The sequence below is a fragment of the Scophthalmus maximus genome, chromosome 7, assembly GCF_022379125.1.
Source record: "Scophthalmus maximus strain ysfricsl-2021 chromosome 7, ASM2237912v1, whole genome shotgun sequence".
NCBI classification, from domain to species: domain Eukaryota; kingdom Metazoa; phylum Chordata; class Actinopteri; order Pleuronectiformes; family Scophthalmidae; genus Scophthalmus; species Scophthalmus maximus.
In genome coordinates this window covers 4436780-4461113 of record NC_061521.1, presented here as the reverse complement: position 1 = coordinate 4461113, position 24334 = coordinate 4436780, and the positions used below count along the sequence as shown (strand labels likewise).

General features: G+C 40.0%; 1 protein-coding gene and 1 pseudogene across 1 annotated transcript; one reads left to right on the top strand and one right to left on the bottom strand.

Moving 5' to 3' along the window:
• Positions 1–1084: 1084 nt before the first annotated feature.
• slc13a1 (solute carrier family 13 member 1) lies at positions 1085–19832 on the bottom strand. Its single transcript, XM_035643514.2, has 15 exons — positions 19437–19832; positions 18448–18576; positions 16984–17120; positions 15905–16065; positions 13893–13932; positions 13634–13715; positions 12624–12781; positions 12301–12420; positions 11441–11539; positions 10044–10145; positions 9095–9186; positions 8868–8962; positions 7060–7221; positions 3279–3416; positions 1085–3132 (listed from the first exon to the last, which is right to left on the bottom strand). The coding sequence occupies exons 1-15, from the start codon at positions 19539–19541 to the stop codon at positions 2989–2991; spliced, it is 1764 nt and encodes a 587-aa protein (XP_035499407.2). The 5' UTR covers positions 19542–19832; the 3' UTR covers positions 1085–2988.
• LOC118315870 lies at positions 4494–7018 on the top strand (annotated as a pseudogene).
• Positions 19833–24334: the final 4502 nt, after the last annotated feature.

Genomic DNA, 24334 nt, shown 5'->3' with positions numbered 1-24334 from the left:
TTAATCCTACAGTCACAATGTGGACATGGTGATGAGTTTGTCTGTCGAGGTGTCCAGAGAGCTGCAGACCTTGGCGTGCTGTTTGGCTCGTGGACTCGGGTGGAAAAGCCTTCTTCCTCTCTGTTTCCACTCCGTGAGGAAGAGCAGCAGCTGACGTCCTCATCATCCACTGTGGTGACGACAACCTGAAGGAGATCAGTAGCATCAGGCTGGTCCAAATGAAGACGACCTGCAGCAGACTCACCTCCAGCACCTTGTGAAGGGGACCTGGAACTGCTACAGTTGGCAGTGTCACTGCTATTGAATTTGGCCTTCAGGTTAAGCCTAAACAGATACCTGACTATCATGGACAATGTTGAGTTTATTTTATGTTCATCAATGTTGATAAAAAATACCAACTATAGCTACGACACTTATAACCTCTGCTCTTCCCCTCCCCTACAGTTCCACACTGTATCCCCTTCTCCTCCCACCACATGGACTCTGCACCTCTGGGCTTATTGAGCTCAGCTGTTACTGCTTGCACAGGCCCAGTCTGTATATTAAATGTGTTCTATAATTTTAATATTGTCCACCTTTTTGTGTTTTGTACCTTCACTAAAAATAAATCTGAGAGTTAATCTATAAATTCTGGTCCTGGCTAATAAATTATGTTTATATCTTAACTATTTTTGTCTTTAATACCGACTGAACATGTGAGATTTCACATTCAAATCTGACTATTAATTGACAAATAACTCATACACTACAGATAAAACCTTAAGCAATAACAGGTTTGTCTGATTTAAATATATTTTAAAAGCTACGTAACAGTACATGTAATGATAAGAACTGAGTGATTAATTTTTCTTCCTTGCTCTTGGAGACAGAACATGGTCAGCACAGTCAGGCAGGTCCTTCCCTAATAACAATGACACAAATAAAAAATAGTAAGACTAGTTTGTAAAAAAAAAAGGTGTGTGCTTGTGTTCTGTAGATATTCAACAGTATTTGAATGTAGTTTTAGATTTAACAGTGTTCTATCAACACAGTGAATGAACAGTACAGTATGTATAGAATATTTAATTGTTATCAAAGCTTACGGGCACCATTGTTCTCATGTTTCACTTGGGAAAAATATGACCATTAAGTTATTCACAAACCATATGTGAAGAACCTGGGGTCAATGCTGAATTGATGAGTCCGAGTTCAGTTCTGCCTGGGGATTAGCTCAGGTGACAGCTAGTGCTGCCAGCGGCTAGCTGCCCCCGAGCGGCTTCCAAACAGCGGCGTCACCTGTCACTCAAGTATCCACGCCCCTAATTATGCAGAATTTCAAACTGTGAAATCCTCCCCCACAGTTGTCATGAAGGGGAGGATTAGCCATTGGGACCAAAACCATATGCCAAAATCCAGCTTTAAGATTTATAATAATTATACTGTACGGTGTCATAGTGAGGGTCTAGCACATTGCTGCCATTTGTGTGCATTTATTCACTTTCAATCAAACTTTATTTACAACCAGGGAACACCCAGTGAGGAACAGGTTTTACGTTTTCCAATTTTGCAGCACTAATAAATTCATTAAAAATACATAAGAAAAAAAAGGACTTCATTTGGCCACTTGGGGGCAATCAGAACGAGCTAAAAGCACCACATCTGACATTTCATCAGCTTGTAAATTAGTTTTAGCAACAAATTGAGTTTACAAACCCAGCAGACCAGAGCAACATGATCATGTGTATTTAGGTTCACCTGAGGAATGTACAGTAAGACTACTATTCACTCTCGCTTCAGCTCTTCAGCTCTGCTTAAGTCTCCACCAACTCCTGAAAAAGAATTTCTCTCTCTTTCACTGCTAGAGGTTTCACTTTCTTTACCAGGTGGTATCTAAGAAGAGAGAATTATACAGAAAATGAGCTGTTAAACCAAATCTATTTAAGGGGCACCTTTCACAGTACATGACATCAGGGTACATGACATTGAGGGCGGCTGTGGTTCAGGACGTAGAGTTGTTTGTCCACCAACCCGAAGGTTGGTCCGATCCCAGCTTCCGCCAGTACACATGCCGTTGTGTCCTTGGGCAAGACACTTAACCCTAACTTGCCTCTGACGGCTCTTCCGACAGTGTATGAGCGAGGGCGGCGCCCGCGTCCCCCGAGCAGAATGGTCACACCCCGCCGAACGGAGCCAACACGCGCTTCACCTACACCGGCATCCGCGCGGCAGCCTGGAGCGAGCTGACCTAAACTGGACTGGTGTGTGTGTGTGTGTGTGTGCGTGTGTGAGAGGACCGTATATCCGTATATATATACCGTATAGCACCGCTGTATGAATGTGAGTGAATGGGTGGATGTGACTTTCCTGTAAAGCGCTTTGAGTGGTCTATATGACTAGAAAAGCGCTATATAAATACAGTCCATTTACCATCATTTGATTGTTGCTCAAGTCATTTTTTTTCAAGCAGCAGGAGAGTGAATGTGGGATTTAGTCAAAATAAGATACAGTGTGTGTGTTCATGGCAATGACTGTAAAAATGGACGACATAACAGCTCCCAAAAGTGAAGCCCAAACATTATGATAGCTCTGTCGTGGCTGGCTGCAGTATAGGGCATAAACCCTGCTCCTCTATGTTAGCAGTTGGAACATGGACCAAACAAAAAAAGTCAACGATAGGTTAAGGGTTAGTGCGTTATGGCACAGAAAAATTTGATAGCTCTGTTGGTTTCTTGTTGACAGCAAGAAAATTTAAAAATAACACCAGATGTATCTTTAAATCATAGTGACTTGCAGATAAAAATATGAATTTTATCTACCACCTGGTTTAAGAGGACTATCCGTCTTGAAATAGGAAATGTTTGCATGTGCTGTTGGTGGAGAGAAACGAACACAGAAGAATATATACACTCTCATCTTTCAGGAAGTAAAACACATTAACCTATGTCTCCCTTTAGAGGTCCATAAAGGTTCAGGAGGCTCACATTCGGAACCATGCCTGGGGACCCATCGTCAGGGTGTGGTGGAGTTAAAACCGGGAAGGACCGGTGCCCAGTCAGGGTACGTATCCAGAGAGAATAGTGGAACTCCCCATGTCACCACAGCCAACAGCACGGCAAGCACGCCAATCACGTTAACGCCAAGCCCCGCCTTCACCTGCAGTGATGATCAGACACAGCTGACATGGTTGAACGTTCGCTATGCAGAATTCTGTTTCATAATTTTCAGCAGTTTAGTTTGCATCCAGCATATTTTTATGAGAGAGTAAATTCTAACAGTTTTCTGTGTACTACAGGACTCACCATGTCCATGATGTTGATGTGTCCATAGGCAAACACGACGGCGTTAGGCGGGTTGGACACTGGCAGTAAAAAGGAGAAGGATGTGCACAGGGTGGTGGGTATCAGGACGTACAGTGGATTGACGTGGATGGCTTCAGCCTAAAGAAATACAAACCACACAAATGCAAATGTCTGATTACGAAAGTATTCATCAACTGCTTTTAAGCAGAATTAACAGCAACAGTGACCAAAGGGAGACAGTAGTTTAACATCCAGGCGTCTTTCATCCAGCTGTTACAGCCGAACAAGCTATGCATATAAATCTTGGGTTGAGTTGTTGTAATGACAACATTTGAATAGTCTATATTTATATTTGTTTAACCTACATTTTTTTTATTTATATATTTGTATTTGTAAAATACAAACATATCATATCATAAAAAGTCTTGGAGTCTTTTCCAGATTTGTCCCTGAAGTCATTACAAAACCAAGGGAGCCTGCTTGTTCGTTATCTGTGTGCTCAAATGACATCATGTTAACTAGGTAGAAAAAAACAAAAAACTTAAAAATGACTTCTGCAACACTACTTCAGTGTGGCACTGAGAGCATATGTGAATGTAGCTTGTTTACCAATGCTTTGGCAAAGTAATGATTTTTTGATATACAGTGAACGTTTATTCAAAATTTTCTAGACATTTTGGGACTATTTTTTTGCTGTGATTCTGTATGACCATTGGAAAACCTTTATAACCAGGGTGTGATTTACCAGGGGGGACGCTTGGGATTTCCCTGGTCTACATATATGCATGTGTAACGGTGGTCCAACCAGTCGAGTGCTGTGATGCGCAGTGGTATGTTTCAACCTCAGTTGCGGACATGTTAAGAGTCACATTTAGTACAGATCTCAAGGTTACATGAACGTTAAGGACAACGCGGTCGTGGTGCTGCAGCAGAATGTGGCATTTTGGTGTTGGATGAGTAATCGAGAGAACTATCAGGCTACAAAAGCAAGCCTGTGCCATGAATATGACTAGAGGTTACTATGTAGCTAATTTCCAATCACCTGTCAACATGCCAGTTAGGCCAAACAGGTGGCTGAACTTTAGACTTATAGAGGGATTGTAAAAGGAACCTATCAGCACATAAACCAAGGATAAAGCCGGAATTCATAAATCTGCCACTAAACTGTTCGGTTGGTTTGTGTTATAGCCAGGGAGGGGGAACTGCAGAGGGAGAAGCACTTCAGTGTCATATGAAATGAGGCTGGACTCAGCCCTGTCGAGGCTCTCTGTTGGTTTTTCTCATCAACACAACAGAGTCTCTGCAAAACACTGGTGAGTACAGAAGACTATATTTACAGTGTTTAAAGCAGCTTTAATTTAGTTCCACGTTCCAATTGTCCTATGGGCTTTTAATGTGAGTGCAATATAGCAATCTTCGACTTTTGTTCACAGTTTGTGGATAGAGTATGACTGCTGCCAGCTGTCTGTTGACTGAGGATCAGTTTCTGTGCCCCATCTGTCTGGATGTGACTGCTCCTGTCACCTGACAATGTGGACACAACTTCTGTAAAAATTGCATCACTGCAAACTGGGATATTAATGTCCTGTGCCGGTGTCCCACCAGTACAGAGGTTTTCAACATGAGACCTGAGCTGCGGGTCAACACGTTGATCTCTGAGATGGCTGCTCAGTTCAGACAGTCGACTCAACAGAGAGCCAGCAGTGTCACAGAACAACAAGCTGCCAAACCAGGAGAGGTTCCCTGTGATGCCTGCACTGGAGCCAAACTGAAGGCCCTGAAGTCCTGCCTGGTGTGTCTGGCCCCCTCCTACAACATTCACCTGGAGTCTCCTCTGACAGTGTCAGGCCTGAAAAGACATCAGCTGATTGGGCTTGTGGAGAACCTTGAAGGCAGGACGTGTACGAAGCACGATAAACTGCTGGAGCTGTTCTGTAAGACCGACCAGAAGTGTGTCTGCATGCTCTGCACCATTTCAGACCACAAGACACATGATGTTGTTCCTCTGGAAGAAGAGTATGAAGGAAAGAAGGCAGAGCTGAGTGAGACAGAGGCTGACTATCAGCAGATGATCCAAAAGAGATGACAGAAGATTGAGGAGAGCCAACGCTCAGTGGAGTAGACAGAGAAATACCCGAAAGTGATCAGGTCTTCGCTGCTCTCTCATCTGTTGAGAGAGGCAGGGCTGAACTCATCAAGACGATTGAAGAGCAGGAGAGAACGAAAAAGAAACTGTCTGAAGACTTCATCAAAGAGCTGGAACAGGAAATCTCTGAGCTGAAGACGAGATGCACTGAATTGGAGCAGCTCTCACACTCTGAAGACCACTTCCGCCTCCTGCAAAGCTTCTCGGCCCTCAACACATGTTGTGAATCAGCTGGAGGAGACACTCAACAAGCAGATTAAACCTGCTTGAGACGGAGCTGGAGAGGGTCCGGCAGTACGCAGTAGATGTGATACTTGATCCTGACACAACACATCCCAAACTCATTGTGTCTGAGGATGGGAGACAGGTACATCATGGTGATGGAAAGTCTCTGTGTCTTGGGGAAGCAGAATTACCCGTCAGGAAGATTTTACTATGAGGTTGAGGTTCATGAGAAAACTGAATGGTAATTGTCAGTTGTCACCGGGGGGATTTACAGAAATGGGGAAATCTGGTTGACTCCTGTGTCGGGTTACTGGACAATATGTTTCAGAGAGCCAAATAAATTTGATCCTGGTGTTGTATTTCCATTCTGTATACCTCCAACGTTGAAGCTGGGGAAGGTGGGTGTGTTTGTGGATTATGAGGAGGGTATGATCACCTTTAATGATGTTGATTATGAAGCTCATAGAAACTCATTCACTGGAAACTCCTTCACTGATTAAATCTATCCATTATTCTGTCCCTATAAAAGTTGCTGTGGTAAAAATGCTGTACCCATGATCATCTCTCCTGTCAATGACAGAATAGAATAACAATTTGAACTCTATCAATTGATGGAGTAGCTGCTAAAATTATTTTTCCTTTACACATTGTTTAAAGTTATTTTTGCAGTTTTCTTGATTACATCACATTTGTCTGATTTAGAAAAATATAAAATAATATTCCATTGGTGCTTTTCTCTCCATCGGATTCCTCTTGTGCCAAAAGTTGAGTCAATGTTATCACATTTGACTATTGAAATAAAAACCCACCTACAAAGTGGAGGTCAGAGGAAGGGTTGGTCATGGTTATGAAATGAAGCAGACTGAGAGCAGAGCTGTCTGTTTCTAACTGAAGAGAAATGAGAGTGACTTCATTAGGTTTCTTGCATCAATTAAGCATAGTCTCTGCCAAACACTGTTGAGTAGATAATATGACTATAATTGCAACAAAACAGCTCTTTGACTTTTGTTCTCAATGTGTAGATGTGTCTGCTGCTAGCTATTTCTTGATTCCCTATGCTCCATTTCTCGGATTGTGCCTGCCAAACCAGGGGAGGTTCCCTGTGACGTCTTCACTGAGACCAACCCGAAGGACCCAAAGTCCTGGCTGCTGTCTGCGTTCTCTGGGCAGCTTTAGACCTTAAGATGATGAGCCAGGAGAATTGGCTTAATGGATCTCAGTAAGGAAGATGCAGACTGATATAGAACCAAGGAGAAATGGGTGGAGGGCTTCTGTAAGATTTGACTCCTCTGAATGTTGAATGGATGACTCTGTTGATAAACTGTCGACCAGTGACTGAGGGAATTCAAGTATTAAAACTAAGAACACATTCTGCGTCAATATGAGTGTCTGTGCAGTATGAGAACCTACCAGAGGTGAGAGGATGGGGAGGAAGATGGTGATAGTGGCGGCGTTGCTGGCCACCTCTGTTACCGTGGTGACGATGATGCAGGCGACAACGATGGTGGCCAAGTCTGGCAGATCACCCAGAGGTGTCAGCAGCTCAGCCACCCACAAAGACAGGCCTGACTCCTGCAAACACACACACACACACACACACACCCACACACACACACACACACACACACACACACACACACACACACACACACACACAAACACACAAGCAGCATTTGCTTTTAGAAACCTGATACCTGATGAAACGGTGTCTTGTCTTCTGTGTAATATTCATAAGAAATAGTATTTCTGAAAAGACATGTTGCAGCCAAAGTTGCAAAATGTGTGTTGTCAGTGCTGTGAGCAGCAAAAACAGGTGGGGCAGATTGAGATCGGTGTCAGAGGGCAATAATTCTAATTTTGATCATTTAATGGATCTGATCCTTAACATATTAGTTGACTTACATTTTCTTATTTTTTGCTTCTGTTCGTTTCAATTCGTTTCAAGACATTGTCACCCTGCATTGTGATTGTGATCAGAGACTGAAAACTGTCATGTTGAGAGGAAAGTTATATAAGAGTTGTTTTTATCATGTGTGGATTCGCTGAAGATTAAAGGAAACTGGGCCTTTTTCAAGAAGGGCGTCTGGGTTTTGTCAAATGTTACTTGAACAAACTTGCACAACAACTTCACAGTTGTCTTTGGCCTGCCCATCATTATCATAAAAATTATTCCTTATTATCTAAAAAATATTCTCTTATCTATGTAATCATGTCCTTGAATATGACTATTATACTTATAAAAATAGATGAAGAACAAACTTTAAAACTTACAGCCAACATAAAGAATCTCTTAAGGTGCTCAGAAAAATATTATTCATTTGTTTGATGGGTACAAAAGTGCAAAAACATCAAGTTTTGGTGTTTTAGGCAAAGTTTTGTACCATTACAATCCTCTTTGGGATCTGTGATTTTCTGAAGTCTTCCCTGGTTGACTTTAAAGAATAAGAAAAGGTTTGCCCCAATATTACCATATTTTTTGACTTACAAAGCAGTTAAGCTAAGTTAGCCATAGACTGTATATACAGATGGATGACAAGCCTCCACTTCCTCCCTTTTTACAAAAATGAAGCTAAAATATTCCAGATACGGGTGCTGCAATCTTAGGCTTTTGACGTCATTTGGAGGTTAGAGTCTGCGCAGTATTGACCGTTGTGTGGTGCTGCAGTATCGAGGTCCCGCTGACACATGTGAGTCAGTCTCATCTGTCAATCATGAAGTTTCACCCCATATTACAACATCAAATATCTAATTATCAAAACCAACCTTCCAGGGAAAATTAACACTTCAGTGTGATAACAGCCACCTTAAATGACAGAAGTGAGAACATTTTTTTTGACGTGTTCTTGGACTTATAACCATGTCCTATCCACCAACATGGACAGGACTTGGTTTATGAACTATACTGTAGCCAGCCACTAGGCAGCGATCATGAGGATTTTGCCTGCTTTTTGGCGAGCTGTTATGTCATCCATCATAATATACAGTCTATGGTACAGACGGGAGAGAAGTATTGATCTTCCCCTATTGAATTATCTGTACATTAGGAGGGGCTGCCCACTTTTGAAACAGCTGTTTCAGTGTGTCAGGAAGTTATACAGATTTTAACAATGTTAGTTTTTCATCATATTTGACACATTTGTGCAGAGTCAAATATCAATCACCTCAATGTACAAGAGGAACCAAAAGTGGATGTTTACAGACAGACAGACGCAGATTACCTTTGTGCCTTCAGCGAGTGCGAAGCCTCCACCGACCAGCAGGGCCACTTTCCATGGCATCAAGGCCTGGAACTCTTTCCAGGAGATCAGGGCCTCTGGATGGAGAGAGATGAATATATATCCATTGCACGAGTGGAAATAATATAGCAAGAAATACTCAAAGTATGTATGTGGTTTTTGCAGAAGACAAACCTGCCTTGCGGAATTGTAATATTTCATGTAGTTACCATATTTTCTGGAGGGTCCGTGGGCAGGTATGATGAAAAAGGAGAGACCCAGCAGCAGAGCTACAGTGGCATCAGTGATGTAGCTTGAGTGACTGCTCAAGACAAGATCGAAAAAAATTAACTAGGGAGATGTTTTATTACCACTGATTGGAATTTCAAATGTAAGTGTTTCAAAAATAATCAGTCTGGTGCTGGTCTACTTTTTTAACCTTAACCAATAGCTCATCTCTCAATACTTATTGACTTCCCCTGCATGTGTTTTGCAATTCATCTACCAAACAAACCAATGGGTAGGGGTGAAAACATCTCTTTGGCGGAGATGAAACAACGGCTCAGGGATTTTTTAAAGGTAACATATCATGCTCATATTCAGGTTCATACTTTTAATTTGGGTTACCACTTGAAAAAGTTTACATGCTCTAATGTTCAGAAATACCATTAGTGTTCTCATACTGCCCATTCCTGCAGCTCCTCGCCTGAATTTCTTTTAACTCCCCCTACTGATAAACCCCAGTCTGCTCTGATTGGCCAGACGGCCCAGTCTGTTGTGATTGGTCAACTGCTTTCAAAACTGTAGGAAATGTCACGCCCTTCACCAGAAAGTGGAGATTCTCAGATTGCAGACATGGTTACCCCAAAAGAGTTCAACTGTGACATCAGAGTGAGAGAGAAAGACAAAAAAATGACAGGGTGGTCTTTTTCCACAGTTTGTGGGTTGGCAGGCCCCCAGATACCCATGCGCACAAACACTGAAAAGGTGATTTTTGCATAACATGTCACCTTTAAAAGGGAGGACCACTGCAGTTTTTATCAAATGCAGCTCAAGTGGAATCAGTGCATTTGTTGAGGACTATTTTCAGCAGTGAATAAATCAACATCTGGTTCTTCACTGAGTGTTTGTCTGAGTCAAAATAATTTTCAGTGAAAAATACAAGTGGATGTGACTCACTGGGGGAAGAGAGAAGCCCAGCCCGACATGAACCCTGGAGATCTAGTCAACCACAACAAGACCATCATCAGAAAAACCACTGCAGTGAAGATCTCCTGAGAGCTGAAGGGAGGGAAAGAAATGAATGAATGTATAGCTACATGAATTTCTGAATAATATAACATATGACCGAATAAGTGAATAAATGCATACATGAATGGAAAGGATGAATAAGTGACTTACAGATCAGAAATTTGAGTCAATGAATTTAGAAATCAATAAATGTACAAACAGTACTGTGCCAGAAGTGAATGGATGAATTGATCTACTGATTAATGTATGGAAATATCATTGGGTGACAAAATGAATATATAAATCAATGAACATATAACTGAATTAATACATTCATGTTTGTATGGACATACACTGTACTGACTTACAGGATCAATGTATGAATGAGTATGAGTGTAACAAATGGATGACTGTATTTTGGGGGTCACAGCAGATGGTTCACATCCTTTTCACACTCATTAAAACCATTCAGTGTGCCCTCTTGCCCTATTGATTGTCATCCTGGAAGAGAACCGTCCCACCTGGACAGAGATGTTTCACCACAGGATGAAGGTGAGCACTCACAAGAACTTTGCATTGATTTGTAGTGACCGTACCCTCTATACAGAGATAAGTAGAGCCAAACCATGGCAGCACTGTAGGGCTTGGGCACCTGTACTGTTCTCCTCTCTTCACTACATGCATTGCCCGCTTGTGAAGAATATGGTGAAGGATGAGTCATCTGACCTAATCACCTTTCCTCACACACCAGTACGCATGTTTGTGCACCCTGAACTTTCAAATGTCATGAGTTATTTATGCGCTGCGGTTCTTCCATTTATCCCTCTCATAGAACGACAAACTGACATTCACAGTCACCTGCGAAGAGTTGCTCATCTTTTTTTCGGACCTGTTTTCTGATGTCATTGCAGACATCATTTTAGTCACTGACCTCGCTGTCAAAGTCACTTTTGTATCATAAAGCAAGAGGTGAAAGCCTCTCTTGCTATATTGATACAAAAGCAGAACCCACTGGGCCTGATCTGCATTTTTATACATGCCAAGGAGTATGATGGGACAATAATTGCTTAACTGTACCATGCAATTCACCTGTGAGGAAGCATCAACATTTTCTATGTTTCTTCACGCAGAGCAAGCAAAGCGAAGCCATTGAACAGCAATGCAGTTTGGCAACAAATGACAGCACCCCATTCAAAGTGAATTACCAGTGTTTCAGTTGAAGCATGCAACATGGAAGTGTGAGAGCTTCCATAAGTGACCGACAGGAACAGGCACATGTATTAGATAATAATCACATTGATTGATCACCTGAAAAAAAATAAATGAAGAAATGAAGAAATGATCACCTCATGGGTCCCAGAAACTTGTAATCGTCTTCTATCACTTTTCTTGCAGCATTCTCTTTCTCAGACCGCTCCCCTCCACATCGCCACAGGAACTTGAAGCTTTGTGTATGAGACAGTGTGTGTGTGTGTGTGTGTGTGTCCAGTCCACACAGACAGATTGTATTATTGATGGGCGAAAGGAAAATGCTCACAGTGAACTAAATGATAGTCTGTTTGGTTAAAACCACCAGCACACACGGTGCTGAGCAGCTAATGGAGAGATTACTAAGCATGTGCGAAGGTCAGCAGCCCTAATCATAAACCCGTCTGACACCATCACATTGCTAATGCTATCATTAGCGTTACACTCATGCCTCAGCCTCAGGTTGTGTTAAAATGATCATAGTCTTGTGAGATTATATCAAATACTTAACAAATCCGAACTGAATCACACACATATTACACGTCGTTGATATTCATGTAAAGTTTATAGGTTATTGTTTAAAGTCAAACTGACTATCTGACATGTTTTTCAGCAAATTCAAAATCACAACAGTAAAAGTGTTACAAATGGAATAAACACAGTATACATACTCATTGTATGTTTATGAGTCTCATTTTTTCTATTTATACCTCGCAAGGACTAATAGAAGTGAAATGTTGGTGTCGAAAGGACTGAACCATCAAGAAAAGTTCAACTTGAACATTTGATAGTGAAACTCACAGAAATACTTAATAAAATTAATCAATAAAGCAGATATCATACAGTTAAACAAAAATAACTGATGTAAAGGAAAAAGGTAGGAACTGTTAAGAGCCAGACAACATGACACACACAGACATGACGTGATTAACGTTACAGATGGTGTGTTGACACTCACTCTGAGCCAATGAAGAGCCAGTACAGCCACATCCATGTCAGCAACAGCATGATGACACTGATGGGCAGGCACAACAAGAGCCACTTCCCAAAGTTTATGCAGTTGCATTTTGGGTAAATCCTGAATGTAAAGACAGTGTGAGAGGTGGATTTATTTGTATCCTTTTTATTGCACACAAAAGTTCTGAATCTTCTGGTGACACAGATGTTTTCATTTATTTTGTATATTGCTTCAAATGGTGTTTCTCATTCCTTCTCTTCTCTTTTCTATTCTATTTCTCTGTCTCATTCAAATACAGTAAGCATGTGTGGTGCACCACTCACTGGTTGAGGTACTCGGAGAAAATGAGGTTGGGCGAGGTTCCCGGCAGCGTGGCAATGCCGCCGATGTTGGAGGAGTAGGCGATGGCGATGCACATGGCTTTACACGTCATGAGGTCCTGCTGAGTCCTGCTGGGAGTCACAGGCGTGCACTCTGCAGCCTGCAGTTACAACCCATAGGTAGAAATAATGAAAGTCAGCATTAATGGTGCATACTTATCACTAAAGTAGTAGTGGCGGTAGTATTGCATCATAGTGAACAGCAGCTTTAGCAGCACTTTTGTGCCACTAATAATAGAAGTTCTATTCAGAGTAGTGGTTCTGAAATCTGAAATAAAGGTAACAATATTTAAACTTTGACTCTGCTCTGTCATCAGATAACCTGTCATTTCTGTTTTCCCAAATCACTGACATTATCTCTTTATTTCTTTTAATTAAGTGGCTGTGGTTCAGGAGGTAGAGACGGTCGACCACTAGCCCAAAGGGTCTGCAGTACAATCCCTGCTTCACCCGTCCGCATGCTGATGTGTCCTTTGGCAATACACTTAACCCAAAATTGCCACTGTTGTCCCTTTTAGCAGTGTATGAATGTGTATGAATGTGCAAAAAGGCAGCACATAGTAGCGCTGTATGAATGTGTGTGAATGTGTGAACTTGTGCTGTACTTTAAGTAGTCAATAAAACTAGAAAAGCACTATATAAATACATATATTTGGGCAAGCAGTAGTCAGTAGGCAGACTAGAGGAGCACTATATAAATACAATCAATTTACCCTTTTCTAATAGAAATAACAGATTCAAAAACCATAGCAGTGATAGCAGTAACAAAACTCCTAGCAACAGCCATAACAGAGATTAAGCAGTAGCAGTACTAGTATTATAGGCAGTAGTAGTTATGGCAGATTTTGCAATGGGTCAAGCTGCTGCAGAATCTCAGGGTATCAGCAGTTGTAACAATAGATTGACAAATATAACAAACTGTATGATTTAATTTGTAAAGTGTTTTTTTGTACCAGAGCTGCAGCAGGCTCTGGCACTGGCTGTATCTGAACACAAATGAAAGTTTCTTCAGGACCATCTGGATCCTCCCTGTCACTGAGAAACAGAGGAATGCATTATAAATATGAACTAGATGCACTGTAATCCCAGGATCCTAGAACTCACAGAACACTGGGAATCCAGAGGCACAGTCAACACAACAGAGCAGGACGCAATGTTTCTGGATATGTACATTTAAATATGTATACAATATACAACAAATCTGTCACATACCTTAAGTTTTTATTCATCTTTTCAATATGGTCGTCAATTTCTGCAAAAAAAAAAACAACTGCCTGTGGTTAACTTCTCTCTGTTCTTATTGTACCGAGATACTGTTCTAAGAAATACTTTTTATGGGGATTTAAGTTTTTCTACATGTTGGTTTCTTAGACAGGCTCTTAATCAATTTTCTCTCCTGTATTTTTCATTTAATTTATTTGATGTTCAGACTTACATGAACATTTACTTATTTGGCAGACACTTTTATTCAAAGCGACTTACAATTGAGGGACAAAAGGAAATTTTCAGTACTAGAGGATATCTTGAAGTAAGCACTAAGTGCTATCTGTACACTGTGGGAAATAAGGTTAAAGACGTTCAACAAAATAAGTGTCAAGTTAATGTGTAAGCACTGTTGCAAGAGGAATTGTCCCTTAATAGTAACAAGTCCTTCGTTCTTCCAGATATATTTGGCTGCTCGTTCTACCATTGGGGAACCACAAACATGCTGTATGGACTGCTCATGACTTGTGTACAAGGATGCACTGCCTAACAAAAGCTGGTCATCATACATGACACCTGTGATGAGAGATGGAGAGGCAATTTAGGTGTTGATATTCTGATGGAGAGATTGATTGGCCAGGATGACTAATAGGTCATTCTTAGAGAAGTTTCATTAAAGGTGGCCTTCCTTCATCTAGTGGGAATGTCAGGTACAGTTGCATGTTGTCTGCATAGCAGTGATATGAAAAGCCATGCACATGGATAATATGATCCTAGGAAGTGATGTATGATGCAAAGAGAAGGGACCCCAGCACCTAGCCTTGGGACACCCCTGTGGGGAGAAGATGGGATAAAGATGTTTTTTCACGCCATGATACATTGAAGGAAGGCTGAGCGATATAGGATTCAAATCAAGAAAGCACTTGCCAAGATGCCAATATTGAAGAGTACAGATAGAAGGATGTGGTGGTTCAATGTCTTAAAGGCTGCTGAGAAGTCCAGCATGATAAGAACAGAAGACTGAGCTCCAATTCCAGCTGCTCATAGGGCTTCTGTCCCAGCCATGTCAATGGAGCTCTACTGATTTGGATAAAGGAAGCCACTCTAATAGAGGAATTCTTAGACCCGTGTGTAATCTGCCTTCTTGATAGCCTTAGATAGGAATGGAAGTAATGAGAAGGGTTGATGGTTCTCAACTTGAGCAGGGTCGACTTAAGGCTTTTTGAGCAGAAGCGTTACCGTTTGATTGCAGTTGTAAATGTTCTTGGTGTGAGAAGCATTTGTAATGTGTGATTGCTGGCATAATGGTGAGAAATATGACTCAGAGGAGGTGGTTGGGGATCCAAATAGATCGAGGTATCAAAACTTATAGGTAGCCATCCTACTACATGTGCCTACCTATAAGTTTTGATACCTCGGTGATCTGGGGAGACAGATAGATGTAGTAGGACTGCTGCTGATATGCTTGGAGGCTTGCAGTGAGGGAGTTAATCAATTTACAGTACTTTCACTTCATATCTTCTCTAATAATAATAATAATAATAAATAATAATAAATTTCATTTAAAAATACTTTCTATACATTGTTCATTTTTTTCCATTCTACTGTTTTTCACAAGGTGAAATTATTTTCGTCATCATTGTGTTTTTAAATGAATGCTGCTTTATTTGAAATGCTTTGAATTAGTATTGGGTTAAATTTAAATAAACCAGCCTAGTATCCTACTTTAATACTGGATGAATCTTCAGTGCTCATGTAAAATGTTTTAACCACAGTTTAACCACATTCCTGTTGCTAATTGAAATTGTACTTACATAACATATAATTCCTTCAATTACAATAGGTCCTCGCTCTGACTTTGTCAGTGGAGCTTGGGGCCTAATTACTCAGGAGCAGAGGACTGTAGGTTATTTGTAGTGTGTAGTATTAGTAGTAGTAGTAGCTATATTTTTGGTGTGTATATAGAAGAACACTGATGACAAATTCCCCTGTGTAAAAAACAGGATCAACTTAAAACGTACCATCCAGTTGTAGGTTAGGGTTGTCTTCACCGGCATAACCCTTGGCCCCCAGGATTTGCTGCAGAACAGCCTCTACGATGGGCATCATCATCATAACAGCTGAGGTGTTTTGGACCCACATGGATAGGAAGGCACAACCAGACATGAAGCCCAACATCAACCTGGAGAAAATGAACCAGTGGTCAGAGCAGGAGCTTCCACAAACTCCAGTCTCCAAGTGTGTCTCCACACTAAAACACCTACTTTCTAACCCAGCTGCACCAACAAGGGGACCAAAATTGAGAGAAAAAGATCTTTGGGAGTCTTTTTGGCATGTTAGCTGTCTTACTAGATGGCGGGTTGACAACAGCTTGGTAGTGTTCATGTAACAGACTAATCTGGGTTAGAAACATGTTAAACACAAGTTAAAACCTTTGGATGAAGAGGATTTGGCAATTGATGGAACTGGGTAAGGGGCAACAATGGTATTGTAACGAGTAACATAACCGATGACATTTGCTGATGAGTGATTAACAAAGTAATGTTATTACTTTATCAATGAGTAATCTGTTATTGTCTTTTTTTTATTATGAACACTGTTAGATCACATATGCCAACCTCTATAAAGTCAAAATTTGAATCCTATAGGCCTTTTTTTCCACAGGCTTTAATAATGTCTCTGTTCAGTGCTTGTGTCCCAGTAAGACATGGGGTATGGTCGAATTGTCAAATCTGCTTAGGAAGTAAAGCAATATTTAACGTGACGCGCCATGCATGAACGTAAACGAATAGAAGAAGTAGAAGAGTATGAATATGACCCAGAAGAGACGCACATCATCATATAGGTTATGGTACATACAGTATGAATCATTTACATCTGATGTCACACGGTGGTAAAACACTCTGAAAAAGGTGAATAGAGCCGCTGCGTTTTTTGTAGTCCATCTTTGGAAAAATGTAGTTTCACCACGGTAGACGCATGTCATAACATCTGCCGTCGCATAATGACGTAGTATTTTGAAAGCAGCTAAATTTCCTGATGTGACATTCCATTTTGTCTTCTGTGAAATATGCCTATGGCAGAAAAGGGTGGAGCTCACCATGCAGGGTTAACCCCCACCATGGTGACAAGCCTTAGGGCAATTCTGCGGTGGAGACCCCATTTCTCAATGGATGTGGCAAGACAGGTGACGCCTACCAGCAAGAAATGGAAGTCTTTAAAGTACTCTTTTGCCACCTAGAGGAGAACAGACCAAAAATATGAGAGTAATGCTATACAAGTAGAGAACAAGGAAAGAAATCTGGGAAAAAACATTAAGGTAAAGAAAAAAAATCATATGTCAGTAAGTACACAACTCCAACAATAAAAACAAATCAACAAACAATCACATTCTTACATGTATTCAACAGTTACTTAAAAGTAGCCATTATTATTTCTATTATTTCTTTTTCTGTCATTGCTTAACTATAGTGGCAGTAGCCACTTCTAGGGTTTGGACACTTCATAGCTACTGTAAGTTAGCAACATTAAGATCTTCTCCCAGCCTGAGTTGGCTATTTTTTTATGTTGCTGATATTTTCTTACTGGAGTACATATTTGTTTGTGAAGATGTTGGGACAGAAGCAGGATAGCAACAGTACAAAGTATAATACCTGATGTATGAAGTAAGTTGAATTAGTTAGCAATATAGCTAAACTATTATTACTAATACCTTAAATATTATTATCCCATTACCCCTCCCACTGCCAACTTTTGAACCCAAATCAAAAGGAAATACAATTTTAGATTGCCAATTTAATTGTCCAAAACAAGCTTTTGTGCTTGATACAAACCCAAGACTTGAAGGAATAACCTCAAGGGATTGAAACAGTTTGACTCAATTGGTAAGGTAATGTTTTTTTTTTTACACATTCCAGCACAGTTTTAAAAAAAAAAAAGTACAATCATGGAAACAAACTTCTCGGTTACAATTGTAGCTGAACTTGTGCTGAATATAAAAAAGTAATGTGACTTGGAAGATTTGTTCAAACAAACAACTTTATCAAGAGCATATATACCAAAATTACGAGGGTTCATGAAAATACCCTCAGACTCCACAGGGTAAATAAATAATAAAGAAATTTTTAGCATTTTTTTCCAGCCTAAACCTGCGGTAACAGCCTATACAATATGTACACATCCAGGATACAGAGAATAAAAAACATTCATTGAGCCATATTTATGGGAACCTGGCAAATTCAGGTAAAATATTAATTCTCTTTTAGCTTTAGCTCTTGAGAGAATTATGTTGCTCTTCTGCTGTGAAATGGTCCACTATGGTCACCAGCTATGTTCCTGTCCGCTGTTTGCTGCTTAGCAGGTAGCGAACAGGGGCTTTTTTAACAGCCTTTTCTCTAAAAGCAGCTGCCTGCAAAGGTTCAATCTAAAACTCCAGAAAGCAGAGGGGATTTGAGTAATACCTCTCAGTACGTTCATAGTTTTATTGGCGTTTCACTCATTGCCATTATAGCTGCATTAAGTTGAAGGAGAATAAATTGCTCTGCTAACAAGGAGATGTACTCACGCCAGAGGAATTCATGATGCCAAACATAGGGAAAAGGATGGCGGGGAGCATGGCAGTCATGGACAGAGGAATCACCTCTGTCACCCAGTATGTCGCCATCAGTAGCAGCACAAACGCACATTCTGCCTGCTGCAGTAACAAAACACACAAAAATCTTGCATTTATATGTGATATGAGACCCTAAGAAAGAACAATAGTGTATGCATTTATCATTTTGATATAAAGGTACATATCCAGACAAAAAAGTCAATTCTTGTGTTTGCAGTTTTACTAATATCTGCTTTGCTGCTTTAAGAAAACAGACCGAGAAAAACCACTTGTTTCACTCTTTATTGATATAGATTTTTTTCAGACTATTGATTCTTTTATTAATTCAATTATTATTTTTTATTTTTGGGGGGATGAGGGGGGTTCCCTGTTGTTATTTCTTCTTTGTCAACATGTTTTAGTCACAACGGTTAGCTCTGGTTTTGGTCTCTACCAGTTCTTGAGAAAAATACCTTTCTACCACTTTCCTCTTTTTTATTTACCTTTTTCAGTTTGGTGCATAAAAACTTCAGTGGCAGGTGGAAAAGCTTCTGTATCGATAAAAAAAATACGCAAAAAAGTGAAGTGGAAACTAGCATCCCAAATAAATGATGAGGTACATGAATACCATCAACTTTTTGTCATTGACTTTTGATACGTTTTTAATTCAAAGTTGATGAATGTGTGTGGCTTTAAGAAATAAGGAAAAAAACACAGCACCTCCCACATGTGTGATTGACAAGCCTTTTTTCATAGATGAAATCCAGAGGTTGAGGTGGATGTGTATTGTGGGAACAAAGTTCAATTAAGATAATATTTGAACTCAGTGTTACCAAAGTGATTACCAGTGCTGAAAAAATATTTCAGAGTAAAGTTCTTTCATCCCTTCAGTTCAGTTTACTTTGAACCATAGACTTCTGATTTTTTTATGTGGTAATTGTTGTCATGCAAGAAGAACTCACCTTTGTACTGACGACAACAGGAAGAGGAAGCAGCAGCAGCGGTGTAAGGACAATCAGACAGATGCTGCGATAGTTCCACAGGGTTTTGCTCAACCTCTTCATCATTCTATGTCTTTCTTTCTTTCTTTTATTCTTCCTTTTCGCTTGTTGTCGTCCTTTTTCTTTTTCCTCCTGCTGGATCCTGTCGTAACCCCACCGTTGTTAAGTTGGGATGTTTTCAGCAGATGATGATTAACCTGTCGCTGGGCCGACTGGAATGCAGAATCAGGTTGTACTTCTTTTCAGACACTCAAGCCTTAAACTGTCCAAGGTCGCAGGTTGTGTGTCCATATCTGTTGGACTTTTCTCGAGCAAGACACAAAACCAGCATACTAATCGCTGGTTATCTCTGTGCAAACACAAAGTTGAGATAATAATGTGACACAGTCATTAATTTATTGCCTCATTTGGCTTAAGTTAAATGGGGCGTTACTATTTGTGTTTGAGCGGTTATATGTAAATTGTTTGCATCTTCAAAATCCAATTCGTTTTCTCAGGGAGTTCCACTGGGACTCCAGGAAGCAAGTCACAGTTGGAACTTAGACACTTTTATCCAGAGCAACTCACAACTGTGGGACAACATACTGATCAGCTTCAGTAGAGTAGAACCTTTAAACAAGTTTGAAGTAAGTACTAAGTGCTTAAGTTGGAGTTGTTGCAGGGTGGATTCCGTACTTGTGATGGAACTAGGCAAGCATTTTCTACCTAAATTCAGTTTTTATGATAAGCGAGGCTTTAATATCTCTATCCTGGATACACAGAGCTAAAACTGATCTTCTCATCTGACTCTACTGAAGACAGCTCTTTAATAATAACATTTTTGACAGTAATATTGTTGACACTAGTGCTGCTTTGTTTCACTTGTGACCACTTTGGATGGGACATCGATACGGGATGAAACCTTCTGTGGCAAACTAACAAAGGATATACAGAACTTCAGCAGATGGTGACAAACTTAATATGGAGAAGTGTTGATAATAAGTTGTTGACAGTTTGTGATATTATGTAATATTTGCACAAAGCAATATCAATTTTTAAACTGTAAAGATTTTAAAGGGGAGTTTTGTGAGTAAATACTAAGAGACCACAAGCTGCTTTGGAAGCTGATGTTACTGTAAGTGGACACTGGTTTCATTTACCTTAAGTTGATGATTTTAAAATTTTCACCATGGTGTACTTGATGAACTTGTGATACTTTCTATATTGGATTTTCAAAAATAAAGAAAAATAATTATGGGTAAATTGTGGATTGTAGACTTTTACACACACTGTGATATTTGCCCAAGGAGAGAGCAAATGTAAAACTGACTATTGTTCTGCGGTTTATTTAACTGAGAAAGATCTCAGACCAGCAGGGACCTCTGCTCACTCATGAGCAGCTTGGCCACCTCCGGGTTGAACGCTGGTGTTTTGATAAACTGGAGGAACAGTGTGGAGATCCTCCTCCTCAGCCCCTCCAGATTCCCTGCCCTAACACTCCGAGTCATCAGCTCCTCTTCCCGATCTATCAGATCCACCATGTCCTGGGTCAGTTGACACAGATGCTCCTGCACATTATGGACACAGTCGTGCGATCACCAGTAGCAGTATTATGATGTACAAACAGGGGATCATAAATGACAGCATTTCTTTTGTAATGTTAACATCATTGCTGTTATATTTTTATTATATTTTACGTGTTTTTATGTATTTTTTTTACTAAAGTAAATATATTACTTTCATATATGTGTGTGTGTGTGTGTGTGTATGTAGTGTATCTGTATTTCCTTCCCTTTCAACAGGAAGTTTAGTAATGTTTTTTTTTTTACCCTACATGTATGTGTTGCACTTCTGCTTCACGCTATACTATCCTATATATGGATTATGGTCTTTCCTTGTGGCAACAGTATGTTCCCATTTCTCTGTTTCCTGCCCCTCCCATTGACAGCCAATCAGCTGTCAGCTCTGCTACCTACCTACTCCTGAGGCCAGCAGAATAACTAGGTTGTGCATTCCACTCTTTTGCCAGATCATTGTTTCAGCTAGTTTGGTCGGTCAGATTCAGGCCTTTTAGACATGTGCATTCTTAGTTATTCCCTCATGCACTCTGTGTCCTTGTGCTGAGGACCATTGCACACCTGCCAGCACACTCTCAACCAACAAACTTTCCCCCTGTCTGAGAACGAAGCTTAGCAGGAGATATTTACCTAATTTTCAGCTTGACATATTTGTAATCTTCTTTAGAATTCGACGTGAAACTGAGTCCTGGGGTTTGATTAAATAAGACCTGGGTACATTATGCTTCACCCATATGCCACTGCAGAAACTGGAAAGTTTATTATAAAACATGTCATCTGCCCAAAGCCAAATCAAAACTTTAAGGGCTTTTTGATATGAAAAAGAAACAAATCAGGGTATGCTGTACGCTTGATGTAAATATCCAAAGCTATACACCAAATAAATAGATCAAATATATAGTACATGATGTCTGATAATGGCAGATGACACTAAGAATGTTGAAAATGTTGTAGTCACTGTATCACAGCGTGTCCTTCTTTATAATGTATATGAATGGTTCCAGGTTATTTGAAAAAATACTAAAATATTTCATATTTTTCATCATAAACATCAAGTGTGAACATTTCAGATGTGCCCTCAAGTCAGCTTGGCGTACTCAATCTCTACTAAGTTAAAGGGGAATTCAGCAATTTCGGACTGGAGAATTTATGTCATAATGTCTGTCACAGAAGACATTACGACATGTCTGCCACAGCAGGAACTTTAGCTGCTTTGGTTTCAGGGTCCTGGTGTTGTGCACGCTGGCTCACTGTCATACTGTCACATTATGCTCAAATATTCAGCAATGATTCAAGCTGCTTCAGGAACTAAATGTTATAGCCTGGTCTGGTGATTCTAACCTCATCTTAAATTCATGTGTTTTCAATAAATCAAATTATTAAGATGGATACTTGTGGAAATCACAAGGAGGTTTTGTGATTTTTGCCCATGTCTGAAAAAGATGAAAAACACTTCTAACAGGATATACATGTTTACAAGTTGAAAACACACGTCCTGCCCAGTGAATTCATCTCCATAATCTTACATTAACTTGAATTCTTTCTGATATTTTCCTGGATAAAAAAGAGTTGATATAAAAGGATCTTGGTGCAGTAAATGATTACACCCAACCTTTAGAAATCATTTGACTCTTAGGACAGTGAGAAACACAGCATTGAACTTAAATGCTTGTCCGAAAACAAATCAATTGCATGAAATGAAATATTTCAGTGTGGGCATGATTTATGAAACGTTCTTTAAATCAGACAAAATCTATAATTGCCCAACATGCATGAGCATGCCATGAGACCTGTTGAAGACAGTAATATTTCCGTGAGTAAATGTCAATGAACAGAATTATGAGGATTATCTCCTGATAATGTAAGTGATACAAGTCACCTTGCTGCCTGGCTGCAGACTCTCTCTGGGTGTGAAAGCAACTGCTTATATTAGTGCTTATGGGCCTTACTGCTCCAGAGACATCACAGGAACAGGGATATATTTGTTATCTCCTCTTCGCAGAAAAACAGAAAAGGTGAACACGAATTTCTTGAAGTATTACTTTCAACTTGTGGTATCCTTTAGCTTCTTATCTTAAGGTTTTGAGAGGGCTGTAAAACAGTTGCTAGCTGCATTAGTGACCTTTGACTCTTGGCGAATGTCTCAGACTATCAAAAGGCAGGAGATTTATTCCCAATGATAACAAGTTGGAGGAGGAAGGAGATGGAAGAAATGGAAATACTTTAATCCTGGATATAATTTTTCAAAGATTTGTCACTTTACAGCAAGAAGGTTCCTGGTTCGAATCATGATTTGAACCTATACCAGAGACTTGTGTGAAGTGCGCATGTTCTCCCTGTGTCTGGATCTTGGACAATTTCAGCTGGGATTGGCTCCAGCCTCCCACCTTCAAAGGGTAAGGTGATATAGATGATGGATGAATGGAAGATTTCATCAACGTACCTCAAATATTTCACACAACCACACAGGTTAACTTTTAGTCAATATATAAACAGTTACATTTAAGAAATGATCAAAAGGACTTACAAGACAAGAAATACAAGAAAAAGTCCTGGATTTACAGTCTTACCTAAATAAAACCATTATCAGTACAATACACTTCAAATATAATTTGAATTTTTCTTATTTCCTAAATGAAGTCCAACCATCGAGATGTAACAAGAGCTCTGACTGATGATGTTCATGACTCCATGGGGGGTTTATTTTGCAGATGCTCAGGGCAGATGCCTTCGACACCATCCTGTTGAATCTGTAATGAATAATTATCCCTCACTCACTTCTCTCCTGATTGAACTAAGTGATTCTCTGTCTAAATTTTTCTAGCTTGAGGTGATTCTTCACACATCTGCACACAGTCCTTGAGCAGATGTGCTAATACAAAGTCTGGCTTTTACCCAGTACTCAGAACTGCTTTCCTCATCTTCCACTGCAATAAGATGTTGGTTTAGACTTCAGTTGTAATAGTTTTTTAACTGTTACACTTGTTATTTTTGAAAATACTTCTTAATGTCACTCCTTGTTGAATGAACAAAATATCCTGAGGCTACAAACAGTAAAATTTGATTTTGAATGAAATATGTGCACTGACGCACTAAATTAACCTAATTTATTTAAAGGTCTTGCTCATTAAGGGCTTAAGTTACAAATCTTTTGGAAAATGGATTGCAAGATTATTTGTTCCTTATCATTTTTTTGGAGACAACATCCTGGGCTCTAAATACAGCATTTAAAGGTCATTATTACATCCTGTTTCAAACAAAAATCGCCCAAAGTGAAATGAATGTACGATTCAGGAGCAGGAA